Source organism: Neolamprologus multifasciatus, chromosome 6 (genome assembly GCF_963576455.1).
Source record: "Neolamprologus multifasciatus chromosome 6, fNeoMul1.2, whole genome shotgun sequence".
NCBI classification, from domain to species: Eukaryota; Metazoa; Chordata; class Actinopteri; order Cichliformes; family Cichlidae; genus Neolamprologus; species Neolamprologus multifasciatus.
The window spans coordinates 3721580-3746514 of record NC_140444.1 but is presented as its reverse complement, the minus strand read 5'-3'; the positions used below and the strand labels follow the sequence as shown (position 1 = coordinate 3746514).

General features: G+C 44.2%; 2 protein-coding genes across 5 annotated transcripts in view; one reads left to right on the top strand and one right to left on the bottom strand.

Moving 5' to 3' along the window:
• LOC146516167 (zinc finger protein Aiolos-like) overlaps positions 1–24935 on the bottom strand; it is a 36974-nt gene that overhangs the window by 6650 nt on the left and 5389 nt on the right. For 2 of the 4 annotated variants that reach the window (XM_085164097.1, XM_085164098.1), the window contains 3 exons: positions 3548–3622; positions 2728–2807; positions 2348–2437 (listed from right to left, as the gene is read on the bottom strand). In XM_085164097.1, the coding sequence (XP_085020223.1) occupies positions 2348–2437; positions 2728–2791 (154 nt within the window). In that variant the 5' untranslated portion in view covers positions 2792–2807; positions 3548–3622. Of the gene's footprint in view, positions 1–2347; positions 2447–2727; positions 2808–3547; positions 8290–24935 lie in introns of those variants that run through there. The other 2 variants (XM_085164100.1, XM_085164099.1) reach the window with 1 other exon arrangement.
• Positions 8672–22498, top strand: LOC146516168 (insulin-like growth factor-binding protein 4). Its single transcript, XM_085164117.1, has 4 exons — positions 8672–9554; positions 18307–18470; positions 20276–20401; positions 21656–22498. Exons 1-4 carry the CDS (start codon positions 9197–9199, stop codon positions 21788–21790), a joined length of 783 nt encoding a protein of 260 aa, XP_085020243.1. The 5' UTR covers positions 8672–9196; the 3' UTR covers positions 21791–22498.

Here is a 24935-nt window from a genome sequence, read left to right as displayed (position 1 = left end):
TTTAAGTGAGAAATGAGAGAGTTAGGGCTGAATGACAAAGTCAAAACAATTCAACATTAAAAATATCGCGTGAAACGGAGTTGTCACGGTTTCTGCCCGCTCGATGACAAGAAGAGAGCTTTTAAAAATGCAGCTTTTATCGCAGAAGCACGAAGTAAAACCAGACCATGTCTACCACAGGCTGGAGACAGCCTCAGTCAGTTTTAATCAAAGGGTCTCTACATGAAAGATTAAATTTAATTCTGTGTTATCTGTCATCAGGCTCCTAGTAGAAATTTACAAGAAGAAGAAGTTTTGAGTAATGATGCAGAAACAGAAGGAGCTTTTCTGGTCACTCTGCTGTGACCGGTTCTCATCAGTGTTCTTGTGACCAAAGTTCACCATGCACAAGGAGTTAAAAAAGGTCTGATTCTAGACGTCTCAGACTGAGTTTAATGACACCAAATGCTGGAGATGAGACAGATTTAGGCTTCTGTGAAATGACTTCATCTACGTCCAGACTCAGAGTGCAAACCTTTGGTTTTTGGTGCAGCCCTCAAGGTTTCCTGCAACACTGTGATGCAGCAGGAACAGGACTCGGACCCAGGGACGTTTCTGTGCAGTTTCATCACATATGTTGTAGACATCATCGCAGACTAATAAGTCCTACCGTGTCTAACACACTGAGGTTAAAACTGACTTTGCAGTGATGTTACAGCTAAAAAGACAAAGCAAAGGCTCGATGCTTCTCTTTCACAGGCGTTCTGCTGAATCTGTTTTTACTTCTTGCATCACTGCTTTGTTTGGGCTCTAAACTTGCCCAATAAAAACAGACCCAGTAGGTCTGATGAGCCAGGCCAAGCTTTGGAGGGCTCCTGTCATACTGGGCTGTCTGAACCATCCACACCACGGGCAGATTGAGCTTTTGCTCAAAGGTTTCATCATCTCTTTGTCTCCTTTTCTGCATTCTGACTGCATTTTAGGAAGAATCCAGGATGGATGTTTCTATTTTATCCAATTACTTTTCTGGTTGCTGTCATATTAACTGCTGCCCAGTAGGAACAGGAAACACGACTGACCGGAGCTCTGGGAGAACACGCAAACTCCACATAGCTACGGCCACACAAGTCTGAGCCCACTGTTCTTGTGAGGTGATGGTGCTAACCACTGAGGCATCATGCACCCATATACCATCGGTGTCAAGAAATGTCACCTCGCTAACTGGTGAAAAACAACGTTTCCGAACATAAACCACCATCCACTGATCAGATACAGTATGAATGCGTATTTGCAGGCCTCGCTCTCTTACTTTCTATATCGGCACGCGGTCAATGAAACTTTAGATAGATGACCTATCGAATCAATCAAGCACCTCTTCGTCACGTGCAACCTTGATGTAGTTCATGTCAAACCCTGGAAAATGAGACATGCAAATACCAGACACAGCTTGTTGCCGAGCTTTAATTTATGTCTTCTCACAATGATTTGGTCCACAGCTAGTACACAACAATATTTATTTGGCTTTATAGTATTCAGATAAGCGTTTATGCATAAATTTGACAGCTACCGGCACGAACACTAGCTAATTAAACCCAGAAACCTCTGATGTAAAAGCAAAATAACAAATCTGCTTTTTTTTGTGCAAGTTTTTTGCAGAGACGAGCATCACAACTGAAAGGTCGCGTGGGAAGTTTCATTTAAAACACAGTTAAAGATCTCTGCTGTTTCACCTGTTGCACACATTCCAGTCACCTGCCACGAAACTGGCTGCGCATAAAAATGAAACTTCACGTTTCCATCATTTTACGAGCGGGTTTGATAAAACGTTTTGCGCTCGCAGCTGCGCTCCTCTTGTGAGCTCAGCGAAGCAGCAGTTCCCTGTCTTTGACTCCAAATTTGGTTTTGCTGATTCAAACGACAAAATTAAGCTGCAAATGATGCCGTTTGGTGCTTTCGGCGATAGCTAGCCTGTTAGCTCGCAGGTGCAGTGGAGGTGCATGGCCACAGCTACAAATAGGTGGATAAAAAATGATCAGGAACATAAAAGAAGAGGATTTGCAAAGGGCCGGATTTGGCTCGACTTGGCTCTGGTTACAGGTGACCTTTCACTGACTTTAATCCCCCTCCTCTACTTTTTCTGCCACTCTAAATGGTTTCCTGTATTTCCTGTCCTCAACAGTATAATCTATTTCATTGTATGAAAGTATTGTAGCACCATTCCTCCATTTTTTCCTAGAACTGATCAGGCAAAAAACCCAACAAAAGACGTGTAAAGAACAGCTGTAGCACCAATCCCACACACACATATACATATATATATATGTGTGTGTGTTTGAGAGAGTGTGAGTGTGTGTGTGGGTACACATACGTGGATCTGCGACACCTCCAGCGGACTGAATTCCATTTTCACTAAATGAGTTGTCCTCCTTCTCTTCTTCCTCCTCCTGCGACTTCACATCTGCAACATCTGAGAAAGTAACATGTTGAGTGGATGTGTTAAAACTGAGCCACGCGTTTCTTCTCAATTAAAAGTGTTTCCCGTAGCAACAAATGAACATTAAAACTCCCGATTAACAGTAAATATGCAGGAAGTCTTGCTCGTGACCCCGACGCTATGACCTGCTTTCAGCTGCAGCGTGCACAAATCCCTCCACGTACGTGCACAGAGTTTGTAGGCACGACTTCAGCCAGGATGATGCAGGAATGCGTGCATCCTCATCATCTAAATCACATTAAAAGACAAGGAACGCCTATACTCACCCATCCCGTCTGCCTCTGAGGATGTGAATTCAGGATGCTTTTCTGTGCTCATGATGAAGGAAAACGTTCTGTGAGGGGAGGGGGGGGGGGGATTTACAGTATTCGGTTAATGAGAGCGCTTTAAAACGCGGGTTTGTTTCTTACATTCATTGTGTCACATTTTATCTGACCGTTTGTGAGACAATTTTAACTTTTTCAGATGTTCTCAATGCTAATAAAAGAGCCCCCCAAACCTCCCCTTTACTATTTCTACAAGGCCTGCGAAGAAATAGAAGCAAGACTTGCATCTCTTTGTTCCTGTTGGTTGGACAGTGTAAAAAAAAAAAAGAAGAGTGGGTAAAAAAGCCCACGGTTGATTGCTCGACCCTGTCTCTACATTTAGCCTTATGAGAAAGAGATGATGTTCACTGCTCATGTATTTCCTGCTGGGTTTGTGCACAGGAGCAGGCGTAAACGAGCACACACAGACGCTCGAAATTATTTAAGAAAAATCCAGACGTGCACTTTTTAAAGAAGCCCCCTGTCAGTTTCCACCGAGTCAACAAAGTATTTCATGATATTTTAGATTGTTTCAACTATTTATTCGCATCAACTCTAATAAATAATAAAAACCACACCGTTTGTAGGGTTTTCATGATTAACTGAAGCTCTTGCGTTAAAATACATCAATAGGAAACTTTCTCACATGGTCAAAATGAAATTGAGAAGCACATGTGCTGCTGTTAATTCCAGGAGACGTCTTTGGTTTTGTTTTTTTGCTGGAACTTAAGAGTAAGTCTGAGGAGTAATGATAAGAAGAAGATCTTACCTGCTTCTCGCTCAGCACCACAGAGGAGAACTGCGCTCACAGGAGGAGATTCCACACTCCGCCGCTGGACTTTCTCTGAATATGGAATATAAGCAACGTCACCGCCGTGAATTCCTTAAAGGAACAGGAACGCATTTTCAGCAAGGTGGAGCAACAAAGAGCAGAGCGTGTGAATCCAGCAGAGCAGCACCGACGGCGAGACTCAGAACGAGTCCGACGATGTTTTAATCTACAAACGTTCCTTCTCTGAACCTAAACCCGCGCAGCCAACGACATTTATGAGCGAAACAAAGAACCGATTCGGGGTTTGATGTTACTTCAGGGCGTCCACATGGCTCCAGACTTGGCTTTTAAGGAGATCTAACTCCATCTTGTGGCCAGATGTGAAAGCTACTTCAAAATCCAACTCGTCTGAAGCTGAAACTTCATTTACTTTTCTTTCTTTTAAGAATTCGCCTCATTTCAGGTGAATAAACAGCTGATATCTGCCCTTTATGGTCCGTACCTGCAAACGCAGACACATTTTATTACTGGCTGTGGAAAATCTTACGTCATGGCTCTGTATCTGTGTGCTGCAGCTGCTGAGTGTCCCTCTCTTTATTCCCATCTCTGACGCAGAGTTGGAAGAGAATTAGGAAAAAAGCTTTTAAATACTCGTATCCCAATATTGTCTACAGATGAGCTTTAACAGTCGGGGCTTGTTATTATAGGCAGTCGTAAAAGTGCATTTGCAGTATCACTGAAATCAGTATATGATCTGAGCACAGCATTCACTTGTTTATAGTGAGTGAAGTTATATTTGTGTGATTTTTTATGCCTATAGTTGTTAAATCATCTACCATCCCCCTCACGGGAAAAACAAGCGACTCTAACGCGTGTAAATAAAGGCAAATAAAAGCTCACGCTCTCTCCTGCTGATAAAAATAAGTTAGAAAATCCCTGAACACATGCGCAGCAGATCTCCAGGTGCATGTTTAGTTTGAATGCACTTGTTGCTTGAATGAGCAGCAGTTCTCTAAAACCGCCGTTCGAGTCATACTTAGGTTTTTCTTTAAAGGGGACGAGTGACGCAAACTGAGACAAAAACATGGGCGACAAAAGCGCGTGCGTGTTTTCAGTGTTAGGTGAACATTTTCACCGGATCAGCTTTGACCACAACCTGTGGAGTTAACAAAGGTCTTGTGGTGCAGGAGGATGAAGTGACCCTCAGATATTTGTATCAGATTTAATTTTTGGTTTCAGCTTTAAAATTGACAAAATTTCAAATGTGAGGTGAAATTTTAAGGGGGGAACAAATGATTCAGCTGAAACGCTTTAAAAACTGCCAAAAACTATTTAATATAATCAAAACTTTTAAGGATGGATTAAAAAAAACAAACTCTTGTGACATTTGAATGTTTTACGTTCATCCCTAAGGCGGATCTGTTACAAAAGATTATCCACTATCTAACAACACAGACGCCTAATTAGTAACACGCAGTAATGAAGGAGGTTGGAGCGACCATATGAGCAAAGCTGGTTTTCAGTGACGGGAGGACGTATCAGCATGTAGTGCCTTTAAAGATCCGAACATAGTCTGAAAACTGAGGCTGAAAAAGGGTCACTGATGAAAATGTTTGTCTTTCACTGCTTCTAAAATTGCCGATGCATGCTCCTCACTTCATTTATATACTTCTTATTTATTTAAATATGATGTTTTTAATGCGTCACATGTGCCACAGTTGTACGTTTTACTATTATCTGTGCACAGTGTTGGGAAGGTTACTTTTAAAATGTATTCCATTACAGATTACAGAATACATGCCCCAAAATGTATTCTGTAACGTATTCCGTTACATTACTCAATGAAAGTAACGTATTCTGAATACTTTGGATTACTTAATATATTATCATGCTGTTTACAACTACATGAATGTACTATTGCTGTGATTTATTACTGTTACTGAAGGTCCGCGGCTCCGAACCGTAGTAAAGGGACCTCTGGCTAATACGGTGGGTTCGTGTCGGCTCGTAGCTGAAAACTAGCTTTACTTTGTTGTCTGGGTCAACTTTGCTTGCGAGAGACAGAGAGAGGCGTTGAAAGGCTGCTGCAACAGAACTTATTGTTTTTGGAGGAAAACACGAACACGGTGTACAGTCGAGTCTTAATAGCTTACTTACAGCTGGGCTCGTCAGGCTCTCTTCTTGGCTGCAGTGGTTATTATTATATTTACATGCTTCCAGCTCCCGTTTCTGCTCGATGACAGCTCGTACTTTTCCTTTTTCTCCCTCCCTCGCTCACAGACACATAACGGGTATGGCAGTCCATTCTCCCTGCAGCACGGACTACACTGCCTATGATGCTACATTCTTTAGAGCTATACCTGTAGCATTCTGCCTATTAGCTTAGCACAACAACAACAAAAAGGCCTCTCTCACCCAGGAAACACGAAGAGAGAGAGCGTCACCCTGTAACCATGGCAACCGTAACGCTGCCGCCTGGAACAACAGAACGTAGCTGTCAAACAAAACCCAAACAGTCCTGACCCGCCACAATATGAAACAGGGAAGTACCGCCGTGTAATCCATTTATTTCAACAAAGTAACTGTATTCTAAATACCACCTTTTTAAACGGTAACTGTAACGGAATACAGTTACTCATATTTTGTATTTTAAATACGTAACGGCGGTACATGTATTCCGTTACTCCCCAACACTGTCTGTGCATAACGAAGTTTTTCCATCTGGTACAACAGTGTGCTTCGAAATCACAGCCTCAGTGTTCTGGAGAGAGAAAAACATCTTTCTCATTTTAGTGAGGAACAACTGTTTTTGATTTCTCTTAGATCACATATCCTAAAAGCACAGGGTCGGCCTAAGGACTTCTACACTCACAGGTTTAAATATTTGATTGCAAAGAGCTCTGCTGGCAAAGACAGTACGCTTCAAATCAACATTTAAACAGCTTTTAGCTTCCTGTGGTCGTCCCTCCTCTTTGTAAAACTTGTGGACACGACTCAAACCTAAAGCAGTTTAATGTAGGTGAGAGAAAACGTGCAGTTCTCCTTCCAGCTCTGCTCGTTTTCTTTCATCCTCCTTTAATAAGACAGCTTATTGGTTTCATCCTGCACCTTTGTGCGGTAAATATTCACTTTACTGAATCAACTTTGACTGTTTAAGCTTCATATTAGCACCAGACAAACATCATCATCATCACATAATAAAGGAAATGTCAGCTTTCTCCTTTTATTTCTCCTTATGTGGCTTTAAAGTTGTGAAGATCTGACAGGTTGTTCCATTTCATAATGAAATCCATACCTTTCAGCTTTTATAGTCAATACTTTTGAAATTTGAGTATTGCACGTGGTCTCTTTTTGATATTGAAAATATTCCAGGTGGCAAAGATTCTGCTTTTTTTGGGGAAATCTTACGACATCTATTAGAAGCTGTTCATGTGCTTTTCATTTGTGAACTTTAACAGATCACAGCTTATAGTTAGAATAAAGATAAGATTAAAAAAATGTGATTTCCACTGGCCGGTCGTGGTTTTGTTGTTCTTCTGCTTTTGTCTGCACCGTTTCTTTCAGGTTGTTTTGTTTTTCCACTGTTGAAAGATTCCCATCCATCATTTCCCGTCTACGTCTGCCCTCCTTTTCCTGTCATCTCTGGCAAAATAATATTTGTTTAAAACGAGCCTAAAATACTGGAAGAAGAATTTACATGTTCCGCTTGTCTGCCGGTCTGTTGCACCGCTTTTCAAGTTACAACAAAAACACAGCTCATTAGCTCAGCCGGCATCTACAAAATAGCGTCAATAACCACATTTAACCTTTGACTAACCGCCCTGCACCCCCCCAAAACACAAACACAGTCAAACACCTCATTACTGACACATAATAACGTTCCTATTCTTGCTGTAAGTTCAGAGACTGTTGAGCAATTCCAGAAACTGCAGCTTGATTTTTCCGTCTCTGTAAAAAAGGAGCATAAAAGTAAGCGGGTGGCTCGTCTTTTAAATCGAGGCTCAGTAAAAAAATTTCTAACCTCACCACGGAGCCCTAAAGCAGACTTGTATTGGAGTGTTTAAAGTGCTTCGTGGACGTTTCAGATCAGCACCACCGACGTCTCGTAACTAACAACACTCGCTGTAGCGCCCACCTGAGCGGTGCACGGCCTTGAGAGGCTTGGCTGCTGCCCACGGCCCGCCGGTGGCAACCAGCCACCGGCGTGTAGAAAAAAAGCTGAAAGAACGCGAACTCACAAAGGCGTTACAATGCACGCTGGGTTTCCATGGCAAAATGGAGGCAAAGAAACACAGGGGGAGAAAAAAGAAAAGCAATAAAAGCCGTGATTGAAAACCTTTGGGGCCGGGCGGAGGGCACGCATGCACGGGCAGACGAGACGCAAGGAGCGCTGATTTACAGAGTGATCAGAAACACACACGTGTGCAATAAACTGCAGCATTGTCAGAACATATCGTGCGATCCCACTGGTGGGAGGCGTTTTTAGGACTGGTGGGGGCAGGGCAGCAGCTGGGAATGGGCAAGGGGGGGGGGGTCTGTGTTTGACTGTCCATTTGCCTTTTTATAGCTGCCCACTCTAGTTAGGAAAAAGGGAGAGGGAGAGATCTAGGAGCAGAGATAATGAGGAGGTGGGCGGGCGGGGGGGTTGACGGCACAGCCTGGACTGACCACTGGATGCACAACGGCGAGACCCTGGTGAGGCTGCAGAGGTTGTTTTCTGCGGTGCATTTGGGGTTGATTAAAGCAGAGCAGCGTTGACACGTTGCTTCGTTTTTCCTGGACGTGAATGGTTTTATCTTTAAAAAAAAAAAGAAATCAATATTTGAGAGTGGCTGAGATAAGGGTGGGCTGCAGGGAGAGAGAACAGAGTGATATTCTCTGTGTGAACAAGTGAAAAGGCGATTGGGCTCTTTTTTCAGTCTCCTCTCAGGGCACTCAGGATTGAGAGAGGACAAGTAAGTGAGGGAGAGTGTATATAAGTTTGTGTGCCTGAGTGCGAGAGGGAGACAGAGGGAGAGAGCTTTAGTCTGGCTTTTCTCTGCTCTGCCTTTCAGCTCCTCTCTCACTGTAGAAAGAGGCGTGTCCACGGGCCAGTATAAAGTCCAAGGAGAGCCACTCGTGTTGAGCCATTCTCAGGAGCGAGTCCTTCGCACTGCACACCAGCAAGAGGAGGAAACTGCAGCTGTTACCAAAAACACGGCCTTTCGCTGACTGCCTTTGCATTTGGACACTTGTAGACCAGATTTTTTGGGCGAGCATCGGGACTCGGACTCGAAGACGGAGCGAGCCTCACCTGAACGCGCCGGCGGATATCCTTCCCGCTCGTTCCGCCTTAACGAAAAAGAAACCCCCCAAAAAACCCCAAAACTTGTCCTCGTCACCCACGAGCTGAGCGCATCAAGAGCAGGCTCCAATTTCTGCGGTGTGAAATTGAATCAGAGCAACGGAGAAGCAGTACAGCAGAGGCATTGTGTGCCTGCGTTTGAAACACTAACCAGCTGAAAATATCAAAGACCTTCCCGGGACAAAGCGTTCCTCTCAAACCTCTTCTCAAAGTGATTATAAGCTGCAGCACATTCAGAAGAGGAGGCGGCCAAAGTGACCGTACACAAGGGCAAAGGATTGCGTGCAGGTGCCGGGACTGCCATGGTGCGTGGAGGTGGCGTGGCAGTAGCTCCGTCCTGCTGGGGCCTGTGGGTGTTTGGCGCCCTGTCGTTGGCGGCACTGTGCTTGTCGGACCAGGCCATTCGCTGCCCCGTTTGCTCGGAGGAGCGCCTGGCCAGCTGCCGTCTGCCTGAAGGCTGCGAGGAAACGGTGCGGGAGCCCGGCTGCGGCTGCTGCCCCACCTGTGCCCTGCCTAAAGGAGCCCACTGTGGCGTTTACTCACCCCGATGTGGCACGGGCCTCCGCTGCTACCCGCCGAGGGGCGTGGAGAGGCCGCTGCACTCACTGATGCATGGCCAGGGGATCTGCACTGATGAGAGGGAGGTGGAGGAGAACTCAGGTGAGAGTGAAACCGGGCTCTTCTTCTTCTCGTTTAGTTACGCTCAGGTCTTTCTCTCATTTGGTGCCAAAAGTGATCTGTCCAAAGCTGAAGCGGCGTCTCTGCAGACCAGAATGTTTTCTCTCTGTGCTCCCCGGACCTTTTTTACCTGATCCGGGCAGAGTTGGGGGGTGACAATGTGCTGCTTGTTTACCCTAATCTCAGCTAAGCCCTGAAGCAGAGCATGCACACGCACCAGATCCTGATGGGAGAGCGCACACAGTCCCGCCGCTGTCCTGCGGCCGCTCGAGTGAAAGGGAGCCCTGCTGAAAGATGCAGGGCGTGCGTGTGCTGCACGCTGCACAAACTTTACTGAAGGCATCCTGCAAATTTTCTTCTCGTCAGCAGAACTCGCGTATGCCATGTTTAAGTGAGGTCCTGCAGGTGAAGTGCAGGCAGTGAAATGGACTGTGGTGATGCTGGAAATGTGAGAGTCTCAGTGTGTGTGTGTGTGTCAGTGAATCTGTGTGTGTTTGTAATGGGAGGAGGTAATAAAAGCTGCTGTATGAAATGACTGTAATGGAGTGTGGCCAGTCTGGAGCTATTAGAGCTCTCTGCAATCAGTAATTTACGTGGTGCTCTTTCATGGATACCCCTGATCCTCCTCCTCCTCCTCCCGCTGCTGCTGCAAATCTTCTGCTGCTGATGTCTCTATCACACTCTCCTGGCCCAGCTCTCCTTTTCTGTTATTGCATTCCTCGTCCAAAGTCTGTTTCCACTTTCACACAGTGGGATGTCGAATGCTGGATCTGCATATCCAGTTCCAGTTCGCTGCACTAACATCAGCTTCTTCCTAACTAGACTCTAACTGCTTGTCTCCACAAAGGGAGTGGTGCTGATTCCCATTAAATCATTTAAGACAACTGTTATAAGGTGGCGGCTCTTTTATTTGTTCCAGATTATCTGCCGCACACATGCTCCCAGACATTTTCTGGTAATAGTCTTCCAAAGACCTGGACGGGCTTTAGTCGGTGTAAAACTCGCAGGACGCTCATTGTCATTGCAGCATCTGTTTCTCCTGCCCTGGGAGCACCCCACCTCCTCTCTTGCCCGAACGAGCCCTCGAGCGCATCGCCCACCGCGTCCAGCTCCTTCGTGAGGATGAGCTCATCGGCACTGTTGCTGCCAGAGCTGAAATTAGAGCCTTCTGCTCTCTGCGCAGGGCCAGCATAGGTTAGCCCGGCACATAGCGTGACTGAACGGAATCAGAAAGAAGAGGAAAGCTGTGTTGAGCTTGATATAAAAGGAGAGCTGTTTGGGTCCACACCCGTTTATCTTGCAGAATGTTCTCCCTGAAATCTCTCCGATGCTGCATCGTCCAGTTAGCTGAGCTGTAGCACACGGAGGGGACTTGGCGGGTTGGAACGTTTTGGAAAAGTTTTGTTTTGCGGGTTTGCTGTAATCCGAACGCTGGATATCGTTTGCCTCGATGCTCTTTCTCACCCTCGAGGTCTGTCATAACAAAGCAGGGAAGCTCTGCCCGATAAATCTCACTGTAAATCAATTCTGCTGGCAGCGGCTCAGACCTACTGTATGAGAATGTTTAATGTAAACCGTGGCAGACGGGAGACGATCAGAGAGGCAAAAAAGCTCTAGATTTCCTTTGTGGTGCATTCACCGTACTTATGCATTATTAAACAAGGGGGTGCATCTCCTGAATACATGTCTGACACTGCCCCACTCCTAGCAACAGTGAACATGCCAGATAAAAATAGAAAGAGGGATTGTAAAAACCTAGAGAATTCGCAATAAAAGGACCCTGGGATGCAGGCACATCCTAACAGCGTGCTGAAGTGAATTTAGGGTGTTCACGCTGGTAGTCGCAGCCCTGCAGCTGCTGGCTGGTGCTGCCTCGTGTTTAGGAAAAGTAACATATTAAATCAGGCTGTGGAGAATTATGAGCTATCTGCCCGTTTCTCTCTTCCTGAACTGAATTTCCATAGCAACACCAGGCAGTATCCTGCGCCGCATGTCAAAGTCTAAGGCAGCTTTAGTGCTTCTTAATATTCCTTTCTCAGGATCCCTCTCAATCTTAATACTTAGAAGAAATCATCAAGCATGTGCTGGCATCTGTTCCCGCATTCCTGCTGGGTCTGCCCCGGTGTCGGGTATTCAGACGCTTCCCTCTCGCAGTGAAACGGATATTATTTACAAACTGATACAGATGTCAGATATGAAAAGTCTTACACCTACAGGCACAGAGGGAGTTGCATGAATGAAGCAGTCGGCGGAGCCAGACTCTGTTCGACTATGTCCAATTTACTGTGACGCACATAGCCCTTTATGAAAGCAGCATGCTAACCTAGATTTTTTCTCCCAGCACAATTTGGGAGCTCCGAACTGGTTGTTAAAGATGTGCTTTCTCAAAGTTCTCTCGGCAGATGTCATTTCATATTTGCTTTCTTTGGGTTGTGCGGCGCATTTGTACAGCTGGGGCTCTTGTGCAGCAGTAAATGCGATTAGCTAATTGCTGTTCTCTGTGGGGCAGGGACCCCCCTCCAGAGTTGGAGCCGAGAGATACACAAACAACCCAACTCTGTCCCGGCCACGACACATCCTTAATCTGAGGCGAGTGAATCCTCACGGGCTGGGATTTAAGTCTGAGCCAGAAGTTCAGTAAGAAAAATACTTTAGCTCCATCTCCTGAGAACAAATGGACATTTTACCTCCTTCAAGGAGGACATGTGACTGGCCTGGTTTGCCTGTTTGTTAGCAGAACTGCTCGGAGGGTTATGGATGGATCTGCATGAACATTTTTGCCCCAGGTGGGGCTTGGCCCAGGTTAAATGGAGTCCCTGGGAGTCGATCCAGATTTGGATCCAGGATTTTTTGGAAATTTTTGGGCCCAGATGTTCTTTGGAATCCAGGAATTCAATATAAACACTAAATAAATCTTTAAATTTTACATTTCAGCTGGCCTTGGTGTAGGTATGCACCCTTTGACTACATTTTCACCTCTTAACTTCCACTAGGTCACTTAGGAAGCACTGAGTTTAGGATTAGGAGTCCACATCCTGACCTGTGGATGTGAATCAAACTAAACGCCTCTTTAATATCAAACAGTCTTGATATTAAGAGATTTTAAAAAAGTGCGATTCCTCAGCTGTATTCACCAATGTTTGATTTCATTTCCTGTCTTCGCACAGGGGAGAGAATCACTCTGAATGTAAGAATATTCAGCTTTCAATCGATCTAATGGAGTAACCCAGAATAGTTTGACCTAGTTCACTGTAGACAGTGTTGGGGAGTAACGGAATACATGTACCGCCGTTACGTATTTAAAATACAAAATATGAGTAACTGTATTGCGTTACAGTTACCGTTTAAAAAGGTGGTATTTAGAATACAGTTACTTTGTTGAAATAAATGGATTACACGGCGGTACTTCCCCGTTTCATATTGTGGCGGGTCAGGACTGTTTGGGTTTTGTTTGACAGCTACGTTCAGTTGTTCCAGGCGGCAGCGTTACGGTTGCCATGGTTACAGGGTGACGCTCTCTCTCTGCGTGTTTCCTGGGTGAGAGAGCGCCTGTCGTTGTTGTGCTAAGCTAACAGGCAGAATGCTACAGGTATAGCTCTAAAGAATGTAGCATCATGGGCAGTGTAGTCCGTGCTGCAGGGAGAATGGACTGCCATACACGTTATGTGTCTGTGAGCGAGGGAGGGAGAAAAAGGAAAAGTACGAGCTGTCATCGAGCAGAAACGGGAGCTGGAAGCATGTAAATATAATAATAACCACTGCAGCCAAGAAGAGAGCCTGACGAGCCCAGTCGTAAGTAAGCTATTAAGACTCGACTGTACACCGTGTTCGTGTTTTCCTCTGAAACAATAAGTTCCGTTGGAGCAGCCTTTCAACGCCTCTCTCCGTCTCTCGCTAGCAAAGTTGACCCAGACAACAAAGTAAAGCTAGTTTTCAGCTACGAGCCCGACACAGAACCCACCGTATTAGCCAGAGGTCCCTTTACTACGGTTCGGAGCCGCGGACCTTCAGTAACAGTAATAAATCACAGCAATAGTACATTCATGTAGTTGTAAACAGCATGATAATATATTAAGTAATCCAAAGTATTCAGAATACGTTACTCTCATTGAGTAACGTAACGGAATACGTTACAGAATACACTTTGGGGCATGTAATCTGTAATCTGTAAAAGTAACCTTCCCAACACTGACTGTAGATGCAGGGTTCCCTCTATTCACCACAAAGCACCATTAATGCATAAACTCAGCAAGGATTACTGCTCTCTGTGACAGAATTTACTCACAAATCTGTAAGCAAATGAATCTGCAACACAAACAGCAACGCAATCCGGCTCCAGAGATATCTTACTGACAGATCCACATCGGCTGAGTTTATATAACAGACACGAATTCAGATTCAGGTTCTGTCTTCATCTCGATTAAAAACAGAATTCCTTCATGAAAACACGAGAAACTCAGAGGGGGCAGTGAGCCCCTTGTTTCTGAAAAACAAGCTTCATTTTCATCGCCGAACAATGCTTTGATCCAAAAGTTTGACACAGGTTCAAGGATAATGTTTATCCTGATGATGATCCATCTGGAAAAGGTTCAGCCCTATCCTTTACTCGTGTTTTTCTCTCTGATCCACACCTTTGTGTGTGTGTGTGTGTTACATCTGGCTTATAAGAGGTTTAGGCTGTAGAATGGAGTATTGGGCTAAAGGGGACCTATTATGCTTTTCCTTGTTTTCTGTCATGTCTATATTGTTATAACGGAGGATTCTCACACTAAACACGGTTAAAGTTTCAAATAATGAGGTCAGCGTGTGTAAACGCAAACCATGTGGGTCAAAGCTCAGGCTTCATACTGCTCTAAACGCTCAGTTGCAGACAGTTTTTCCTCGGATCGGTTTGCCGTCAGTGAGAGGGGATATCCTTACAAGGTAATCTCAGACGCAAACCTCTGGCTGTGAGAACAGAAGCTTCACGCCCTGCTGTTCAAATCTGTTGTCTGTGAGGGTCAACCAATCAAGACATCTGCCATTAGGAGCCTAATCAGTGTGTTTGAGCCAGAAGATGAACTGAGGGCTGCATAAGTATAAGATTTTGAATCATGAAAAGCTGCTTTGAACCTGTAAATGATGAGTTTCTGAGTTCTGTTTCTAATTATGCACTTTTTTCTGCTAGCTCCTAAAGAGCAGCCAGTATATAATCAAGCAGGCATTTTTAATTTTACAGATTTATTGCTCCTAATTGGTTTCTAGAGACTGGGATGTCTGTTTTGACATCCGCTGAGCAGCAGCAGGCCGTGCAGTAGCAGCAGGTTCCTGCTTTTGTGATTTAGTGTTGATTTAACTTTCTTTCAACCTTTCCTTTGACAAATTACCCTATAGCACGGTCCAACATTTTCATTGGCCCTGACAGCAGCCCCGAACACTGTTCCTGGTGCTGTGTTAGATTCGAGCTGATGATTAACAGATTCAAAGAAATCTTCTGCCTGGAAACCGAGCGTCTGATACTGATACTCTGGCAGTGTCCAGTGTTGACCAAAAAGAGCAGTCTGTTGGTCGTAAGCCTAGATGAGTTCAGTTTGCTGCCAGAACCGCTTGCAGGGAAGGGGGGGAAAAAGCACATAAAAGTGTCACTAAACATTTGGGGAAAGAAGACTCCCCGAAGACCATCTGTTTCAAAAGACATTAGCTGTTGTCAGCGCAATACAAGCTATTCTATCAGGTGTCATTTTAAGTTTTATGTTCAAGTCAAACTAATCCTCAATGTTTGGACATAAATAAAACCTAATGTGTCAGAAGAGGAAAGGCCAGAGGCTGATGAGCTGTGGCTCTCGCTGTAACTCAACAGAAGAGAAGAACTTTAGCTTTTTAAAAGGTCATTCAGGAGGGGATCACTGCTTTTCTGGACCAGAAGAAGCCAGTTGAGCAGGTTCGTGTGCCTCCTGGATGACTCTTAGGTGATTTGGTTTGGGCACGTCCAACTGGGAGGAGGTCCTGGGGCCGACCCAGAACATGTTGGAAAGATGATGTCTCTCAGCTGGCTTGGGAATGCCTCAGTATGACACCCGCAAGCCTGCAAGAGCTGTTTGGGAAGAGGATGGTTTGTGCATGTCTGCTTAGACTCCCATTAACCAGACTTGTCAGAAAAGTGTGAGAAGATGCATTTAAGAGCATTGATAAATACATTACTAGAATCATGAGAGCAGCTAACATGTCAATGGTGTTTCTGTACCATTCAATATAGAGAGTGATGTAGATCATTTATGGCTAACTTAAGCATTTCTGTGATTAATTTCACACGGTTGAAAAATATATTGTCCAGTCAAAAGTTTGGACACAATGTTTGTTCCAAGAGCTTATTTTTTTTGCAATAATCCAATAAGCCCATTGGCTTTTTGTTTCAGGCACCAGCACAATGTGAACCTCTGGGTTGGCCTACAAAAGAACAGCAACCGTGTGGCCCTCTATAAGTAGCAAATACATTTTATAGCTGCTCCTCTTCAGGGTGTGTCCACCAAAACATCTCGTTTGTGATGCTGTCCTCCAAAGTGATCTCCATGCGCTTTCAGAAAAGTGCTTGATATGATGTTTTCAGCTTTTCAAACCTTTCTAGCCTCACAGCATCTGTATCCAGTAGAGCACGAATGAATAATCTGCAAAAAAGGCTGCATGTCGTGTTTTTGTACAAATGTCTCGTAATGGACGATCTTCAATCTGAGATCCAAGTTAGGAGAAGTATAAACGAGTGGGAAGCACTCTGAGCATAACCAAATATTTATTTGGGGAGAACATTTGTCTTCGGGCTTCACAGCCTCAGCCTTAAAAGCCACTAACAGTGGAATCTGTAATCCGATGACCCCTTCGTGTCACCGTTCTACAGTCTGCAGAGAGAAGGCGAATATATAAACAGACACATGTGGCCTGGACTTGTTATGATGTGGATTAAATAACGTACTGAGACGAACTTGTGTAAAGTGGGGTTTTTCCTTTTCTAGCGGTGAGTGATGCCCCTCGGCACGTCACGCTCACTATGACGAAGACGTTGGCAGCAACGCGAAGACAAATATTTATGTAAAAGCTAAGCAATGCAGTTTATTGTGTGAGAGCTTTTGAGTTTGTCTGCTAAATACTCCGAGTCTGCGTTATCGTTCTGCTAACTTATCACAATGACTAGTTGACGATGACCTAAATCTGCTGATTAACAAACAGCTTTGGTTAATTAAAATGTACCTGGTCCCTCTGAGTGTGATTGTCTGCTCACTCCAGCACTTCCTTTATCTCTGCTGTGCACCTGTGACTAACAATGCGCCGCAAATGTGTCAGTGTAGCCCTGACAATGCCCTGAAGGAATGATATTTAGATGCCAAGAGCTGGCGATCCAAATCAGATGAAACCACACAGAGAAGTGGCGACTTCCTCCATGGAAAAACAGAAGTGGTAGCAAACAGGACATGCCACCCCTGACCCACTTTGGCTCGCTCTACGTGGAGTCGGAAAAAGTCTGAAGCGGCAAAAGAGGAGAAAGAACAACTAGGAAACAGATAAAACCCCGATGGCTCTTGTGGAAGAAAGTGCTGACGAGCAAGGTTTAACGGCAAAGAGACTAAAAATATAAACAGCTGAGATATACTTCCACCCCAGACAAACAAAGCAACATGACCTTTCGTGAGGTTTAGAGAAACACGGTCACCGATCAAGTTGTAAAAGCCTCTAATCATCCCCAGGAAGTGGCCCGGGATCCTTAAAGGGGCATTCCAGGACATGTTTAAGAGTCTGGTTTCTGTATTTGAGCCTTTATGCACCTGAGAAAAGGCTGCATGTTGCACAAGATTAAGACAGTTTCACCGTCTATGCCAGGAGCAGATAGCTGGATGCCTGCCAGCGATCAGTGATATTAACCAGAGCTCAGATCTGGTTCAGCGATCAGAGAAAGACCAGTTTAAAAATTGTAAAACTACACTTTGAAGTCCTTTGATTCCAGTGCCAATTTGTAAGAAAGCCATGGATTATGAGCGCAAAGTCCAAAGCGCTGCCAAGCCTTAAACGCCACAGGTGAAAGGCAAGATGCATGAGAACCGAGACTTTAACATTTTATTCTTTCCTTCGCCCTTCTCGTGCCCCCGAAAAGCTTGTGACAGTGCAAATACTCTCAAACAACCTCCATCTGGTGCGGACTGCGGTTGTTGTGGAGAGGTGGAGAATGACGAGGCAGGGGGGCATTTCCTCAGGAAGCAGCTGGTTGCCTGCTGGGCTCATGCTGCAGGATGATGGAGATGCAAAGGTGGCACAGACCCCCCCCTCCCTTCATACAAACAGGCAGGAACAAGGCTGCGTGTCCTTGTAGTTAACCTGGCCTCGTTTTTAGCCTACATTCACCACACTGTTGGCTGTTGAAGAACGAGGAGGACTATTAGAACAGAACAGTTACAGATGCTTCACTTCACACTTTTATCATTTAAATGAGAAATTATTAGCTTTCACTGCCATTCCTGAAGTAAACTTTCACTAAAATACATTTTGGACTGTTGGTAAGACAAAATAAGGTATTTGAAGTCGTCAAGGAACGCACTATTTAACTTTCTGGAGCTCCTTCTGTACAGTTAGGTTCATGCCCCCATAAAGGAACTCCCAGTAAATAAGAATACTTCTAGAAAAGTGTTTTATAAACCTGCTGTGAATAGCATTTTTTTTTAAACTGCTTGTTTGAATTTGAAGATCTAAAGTTTTCCTTCTTGTTGTTTAGCTATGGACAGGCAGGAAGAGATGACTCCCGAACACCCGAACAACAGCAATATCCGGTGCAGTCCACAGGACAAGCGGTGCATACAGAAGACCCTGGCCCGGCACCCTCCAAAATCCACAAACCTGAGAAGCAACAACGCCAGAGAAGACGCCAAAGCGATCCTGGTGAGAGAAATGATCCTCGGGCATTTCTTACGTTTCACAGGGAAAACAAGAAACCCAGACGATCTCCGCTGCGGCGAAACGCCTGAATCCAGCAGGTGTTTCACATTACGGCTTTACAGTTCCAGAGTCGCAAGCGTGTAACAGGCAGGTTATAAATTGAACAAATTAGTTATTTACAGGCTGGAACATTTGGTCGTGAATGAAAGTACACGTGCATATTTTCATTAGCTGTTCAAACCTGGACGCTAATCCGTCACAGGCACGTTATTCAGTGCGTTCATTTCGCACAGACGTGTGGAACATCGACGCACAGAAATAACACATTTAGAGCTCGAGTTCACATTTCTCAGGGTCAGATGCTGGGTGCAAACACACCGGCTTACTTAAAGCTGCTTTTTCATAGTCAGTGTCTTCTGTGCACGCAGATATAAGGCTGTGCGGACACTTTAATCAGGTACCATCTTTAAATGACTCCCTGTGAAAGCCTGCTCTGACGACTTCCTGCGCTGGACCCCTGCCATGTTTTCTTAGTTTTCATTTTATTCTGGGAAAAGAGGAGGAAGAGGCAGGGCAGCCAGATCTGTCAGCAGGGTGGGTGGTTAGACTGGGCTGGTGTGGTTATTGCCACAGTTCGGATGAATGCTGAACTCGGCACTGACAGTCTGACCCTGGGGAACAAACCAATGGTGCTCTGAATATTTAAGAAACACGCAGGCCAGCCCGTTCTCACTCCCGAGGCGTAACATGCCGACGTTTTGTCACATCCCGCGGCGTTCCTGAGGAACGCAAAAGGAGACCTTCAGCGTTCTTATGGTACGCGGTGTGTTATGGCCGAAATCCAGTGCAATGACACTCCCGCGGTAATAGACGTTCCAGCCCTGTATTCCAGCCCTAAACCTAACCTTATCCCTAGCCCTAACCATAACCTTTTTCCTGATGTTAACCATGACTGTAATGATGTTAAATAGCGTGTTTCTAAGCGATTTGAAGAAAAAGAGCGAACATGTGTAGATTGAGTCCATACGGTTCTCATATTTCCTCATTTTTCCGAGGTCGTCATTTAGGAACGTGGTGGGTAGCCGAAAACGTAATATGTTGACGATTTGTCACCTAGCGTAAAATGTTACGCTTTGGGAGTGAGAACGTGTTGCGCAGGCGTGCTCCTGATGGGCCACCTTTGTGTTGGGACACCACTATTTGGTATAAGTAATAGGTGGAGACCCATGATAAGCTTTAACATGGGATTATTGATGCAGAATGGTAAATGGCCTGTATTTATATAGCGCTTTACTAGTCCCTAAGGACCCCAAAGCGCTTTACACATCCAGTCATCCACCCATTCACACACTGGTGATGGCAGCTACATTGTAGCCACAGCCACCCTGGGGCGCACTGACAGAAGCCGATGTTCTACGAAGAACTCGCAAATGAGCACGTTTAAGAGGTCAGAACGGGACATCGACAGGCCGTTCAAAACGTAGGAGTCGACCTTAACAGGATAGCTGCCAAATCAGGGTTTAGCTTTTTATGGGTTGAGTCACAAACTGCAGTTTTGTGAGTAATCAAAATGTTTTTCACTGCTTTCTGAAATCGTGTTTTTGGCATTACTCATCACTTTTCATTACCGACTACAATGGTAACTTAAGATGGGTGATGCTTTTTAAAAGTAAATCTAAACTTGCTCGAGATTTTTCCATGATTTTAATGAGCAAAGAGAATAATTTTCTTCCATTTTTAGTGCCTGTTTATATGTGTGGTTGACAGCTGGTCTTTAAACGTCAAATCAAATCTTATTGCTCCTACAGGCCCCGTGTCGTGCCGAGCTCCAGAGAGCGTTGGACAGATTGGCATCGAATACTCGCACGCACGATGACCTCTTCACGATCCCCATACCCAACTGTGACAAAAATGGAGATTTCCACCCCAAACAGGTCTGTACTTTCCAGCTTTCGCTCAGTGTGAAACGCCGAGCTGCAATCTGACCGTGTCGACTGGTGAACTGTGAATCTCAATCGTGAAGCCGTTACCAATAAAAATGCCTATCTTTATAGTTCAAAGAGTTCCTTTCAAACTACATAAGCAATCTTCTCGCCAAGACACAAAACATGCCTGCAGCTGATGACATACAGTCTAAATCAACACAAAAGTGTCTCCAAGCAGACTGTCACGGTCATGCCAAGATCGTTATTGTTCTAAGCTCACATGGAAAGTGATTTACTCTCACAAATCAAGACTGTGTGTAAAGCGGTTTCCCCTAAACTGTTGGACAGTAATCACTTTGTTGTTGCGATGGATGCAATTAGTTCTTGGATGAAGTTACCTGCTTTTTTTTAGGGGGTTAGTTTATTTATTTTTTTGCCTTTGAGAGATTGGGCAAGCGTGCAGATAAGAGTGAGGGAGCATGAGAGGAGATAGGGCTGCTCTTGAGCTCTTGATAGAGCTGCACATGCAATCAAAGCAGCAGACGCAGCGTCAGTGATAAAAGGCGAGCTCTGCTGAGGCACCCGTCATCAAAAGTCTGAGCTGTGCAGATTGCGTAACACGGCTAAAGTATCTCTCTCTGCTCAGATTCGCAGGCATCTGTTTACTGTTTAACTAAAACTGCGCTGTGATAAAACGTATTGGGAAGTAAAGCACGGGTCATTGGGGACAACTGGGAATCATTTCATGGCAGGGTTGCTCTGGGATTGTTAACTCGTCTGTGTCGGTGATGGGAAAAGTGCAAACGCGCACAATAAATTTAGTATTACAGTAACTGTTGAAAGCTCAAAGAAGGAATGCTTTAGCTAAGTAATCCAACTGCTTTAAACACTTCTCACACTCTGTTTGGATCCACTGGGTGTAATTTCTTTAATGTGTGATTGTGTTTTTAGCAAAGTAAGCAGCATTATCTCAATCTGGAGCTGCGATATTACATTTCGGTACAGCGGGAATGTCTTTAAATATCACAACGAAGGTCTTCTTTTCATTGATGAGTCTTGTTACACTCCTAGCAAAAACAAAAATATGCAGGAACAAATTAGCAGAATAGGTTCTCTTTAAAACTCCATGCAGTCAAAACAAAGCAATAATTTACCAAACGTGGACAGCGCCATAAAGTTGAGCTGTATGTCTCCTCTGCCTCACAGTTAGTCCAGAAAAACTGTTGCAGAACTAGAATGACGCCTTTGTCTTTATGCTTGCAGTGCCACCCTGCACGTGACGGCCAGCGGGGAAAATGCTGGTGCGTGGATCAGAAGACGGGCCTGAGGCTGCCGGGGCCGCTGGAACTGCGAGGGGATCTAGACTGCCACCAGTTAATTGCTAGCCTGAGGGACTGAAGACGAGGGGGGAAGCAGTGGGGGTGCAGGACCAGCTGAATTCTACTGGTGCTTATTAGTAGAACTATATGACTAAAGGACTTCATTCTTAAGCCTCACTCTACCTGAGGCCAACGGTACTTGAGCTTGTGCAACAAAAAGGAAACCATTGAATTGAGTTCTTTTGCTATCTCGTTTCTGTGTGCGCGGGTATGTGATACGAGTCTTTTGAGCACTTGTTCTGTTTTCTTTGTATCACGTGAACTTTAGGCCAATAGTCCTCAGACACATGTGCTTTAAAGTACCAGATGGCAGAAGAAAGGCACACATACACTTCCAGATAACAGTCGTGGTTGTGATCTTTGAGAAAGAGAGAATGCAGAGCGTGTCATTTTCTCTGGTTTAGTGTAGCATTCTGGGGAAAAAGCAGTCACTCCACCCAACAATCAAACCTGAGATTAAACATTTGGTTCATTCTTTCTGGAGCACTTATTCACCTGAATTTCTGGACAATCCGGAAAGATTCTCAAAAGACTGTGCACCAGCTTCTTGTTTTTTTTTAAGTAACTTGTGACTCTTAGTCGGCTATTCTTTCTTTTGTAAACCCCACTCGTCTAATAAGCAAGTGAAATCAAACCATAAAATGCGTTTGCTTGCGTTCGATAAACACAAAGTTTACTTCAGCCACGGCATCAGAGTAGCAATAACAGATGGGACGAGAACGAGAGAGAAACAGGGAAGAAAAGGAATGCATCGACCCCTGTCTCGAATTACCAAAATGATAAGCCATAGCTTTTCACACCACAAAGACCAAAGTGAAAAGTGAGATTAGTCTGCAAATCTGTATCTCGCAGAGCCCAGAATAGTTTTGCTTCATCACCCCGTGGTTAACTCTGCACCCCCCTCCCTCTTTGAGCTCTCTCTAGCATAAAGGACTGGCAGCGTAGCTGGGTTAGAAACTCTGTGCACTGCTGATAGGATAATCTTGTTTCTCCAGCTGGTGCTAAGATGCCAGTAGGACTCGTGTTTGTATGAATATGCTCCGATGTAGGGGATTTATCTCCAAACAGACTGCATGGCAGAACTTTCGGCGGTGCTACATATTGATTGTGCCAAAATACAAAAGAAAGAAAAAAAAAGAGGAAAATGTTTCTGCACTTTTTGGGTATTGTTTCAGATTGGAGTGACGAGGGGAGCAATTAGCATCAGCAAATGTGAGGATCACCTTTGTTTGAAAAAGGCTTTTCCTGCAGGTTTTCAGTGTTATTGTCAAATGATTAAAAAAAAAGAAAATCCCACATTAGCTTTGCACTATCACTGCAGCTGCCTGACTGAATGTTTCATTAGTCAGTTCTGTAAATATAGAAGCAGAGTGTAATAAAGTTTAATGATTAAACTCCTCGCAGCAAAGTAAACTTATAGCCAACAGAAAATTGGGATTGGATGACTGCGGTGAAGCAGTAAAGATAACGCAGCGATGATGTGGAAATAAAAATTCCTCAGCGTATCTGTTATCACGCATCTGTTGAGGATTAGAATAATAATTAAAGGAGTTCATTATCAGTGCAAATGTCACGGTTTTTCATCATCAGCTGCATGGGCGACTTTGGTTGTTACTGACTCAAGAAAAGATGTCGTTGCTGTCGTTGTTGTTGGTGTCCTGGCAGTTTCACCAGGATTCACTAGAAAAGGTTCAAAAACCAAAGAACAGTACAGCCTTAACATTAACCTAACAAAGCACTGGTGTGTGGGCTATAATTTTAAGATGTGTCGAAAACAAAAAGACACTTAATACAAAATTTTGGCTTTCTTTTTACTTCCTGTATGTTCACCAACTGATTTTACCTCAAAACAATATTTCAGTTTTAAATCACGGAGCGGTACATTCAGCTCCAAACTGAATAACAAACGTTCATTCATTGTTGCTTCGTACCTTTCCCACAGTGCATTGGGTTTTGACTTTATAAAAAGCAGGACAGATAAACAGAGACTGAGAAAAGAAAAATAATCTGAGCTTATCTCTCGTGCTTCCTGGGAAAGGTAGTAAAATATATAACCAGTGACAGCTGCTTTCAGCCCAGGTCCCTGTGGAAAACTGATATTCCCAATGTTAATGCGATCATTTTCTCTTTATGCAACTCAGTCAAGAAATTGGATTTTATTGGACTTATTATGCTCATTGGCAACTCCATATCTTGATTCTTAGATTCTAGTAGAGCAGCTTCAAAACAGCTAAAATAGCTTAAAAGTAATGCTCATTTATCTTACACTGGGTCCTGGTGCTGCCTCCCTTTTTAGCTCCCTTTAAGCCAACTGTGCTGTCTGGCAAACAAACAATCAAGGGGTCTTCTGCCATAGACTGTATATTAAAGATGGATGCAATTTCTGAGTTTACGCCCATATGGAAGAGTGCCTTAAACTTAAAGAACAGGCAGCAGAGGGCAGGCCTCTTAATTGTAAAAAGAAACCCAACTGTTGAAGTCTATGGGAAAATGGCCCTCAGCTCTCTGACTACTTCTGTATACATTATGATTTATATTCCATAAATTAAAGTTGCCATTAGTGTCCAGGATACCTTATGACTGAACCTTGTGACTAAATGAGTAAATGTGCTAGCGTGCACTGTCCCTCAGGTTTTAAATCAGATCTGCCCCCATGTTCATGACATCTGGTTTGAAAACACTAAGACACTAATGTGAAGACCCTCATCACGATGGGTGTTCTCATCTTTTATATACAGTCTATACGTATAAAGCCAAGAGAGCATTTAGAGCACTCTGCACATTGGACAGTGTACCTGTACACTCCCTGATCTTATCTGAAACATTCACCAATATAACAGACAAATGAAGGAAAAACATATTTTTTCTTTTCTTTCTTTTTTTTTCAAATGGAAAACTGTCAAAAAAGGTTTATTATGATTAAACCTGTAATGTTTAATCATAATAAACAATTCGAGCAACAATGACCAAACTCAGCATCTTTTCTTGTCTCTGTGTTAACCAAGTTTTGCTCTCATTTAAAGCACGATGAAGTTTCCACACACAGGTTACAGGGTATAAAAGTAACAATAAAAATCCAAATAAATCAAGCTACGATAATCTAATCACTGAAGCCAACGCTCAGTTTAAACATTTTTAGATACAGCGCATGTCATTGACGTGCA

Coding starts and splice junctions, on each gene's coding strand:
- LOC146516168 (XM_085164117.1), top strand. CDS start 9,197: ATGGTGCGTGGAGGTGGCGTGGCAGTAGCTCCGTCCTGCTGGGGCCTG. Junction 9,555..18,306: donor GGAGGTGGAGGAGAACTCAG/GTGAGAGTGAAA, acceptor CTTGTTGTTTAG/CTATGGACAGGCAGGAAGAG. Junction 20,402..21,655: donor GAGATTTCCACCCCAAACAG/GTCTGTACTTTC, acceptor TTATGCTTGCAG/TGCCACCCTGCACGTGACGG.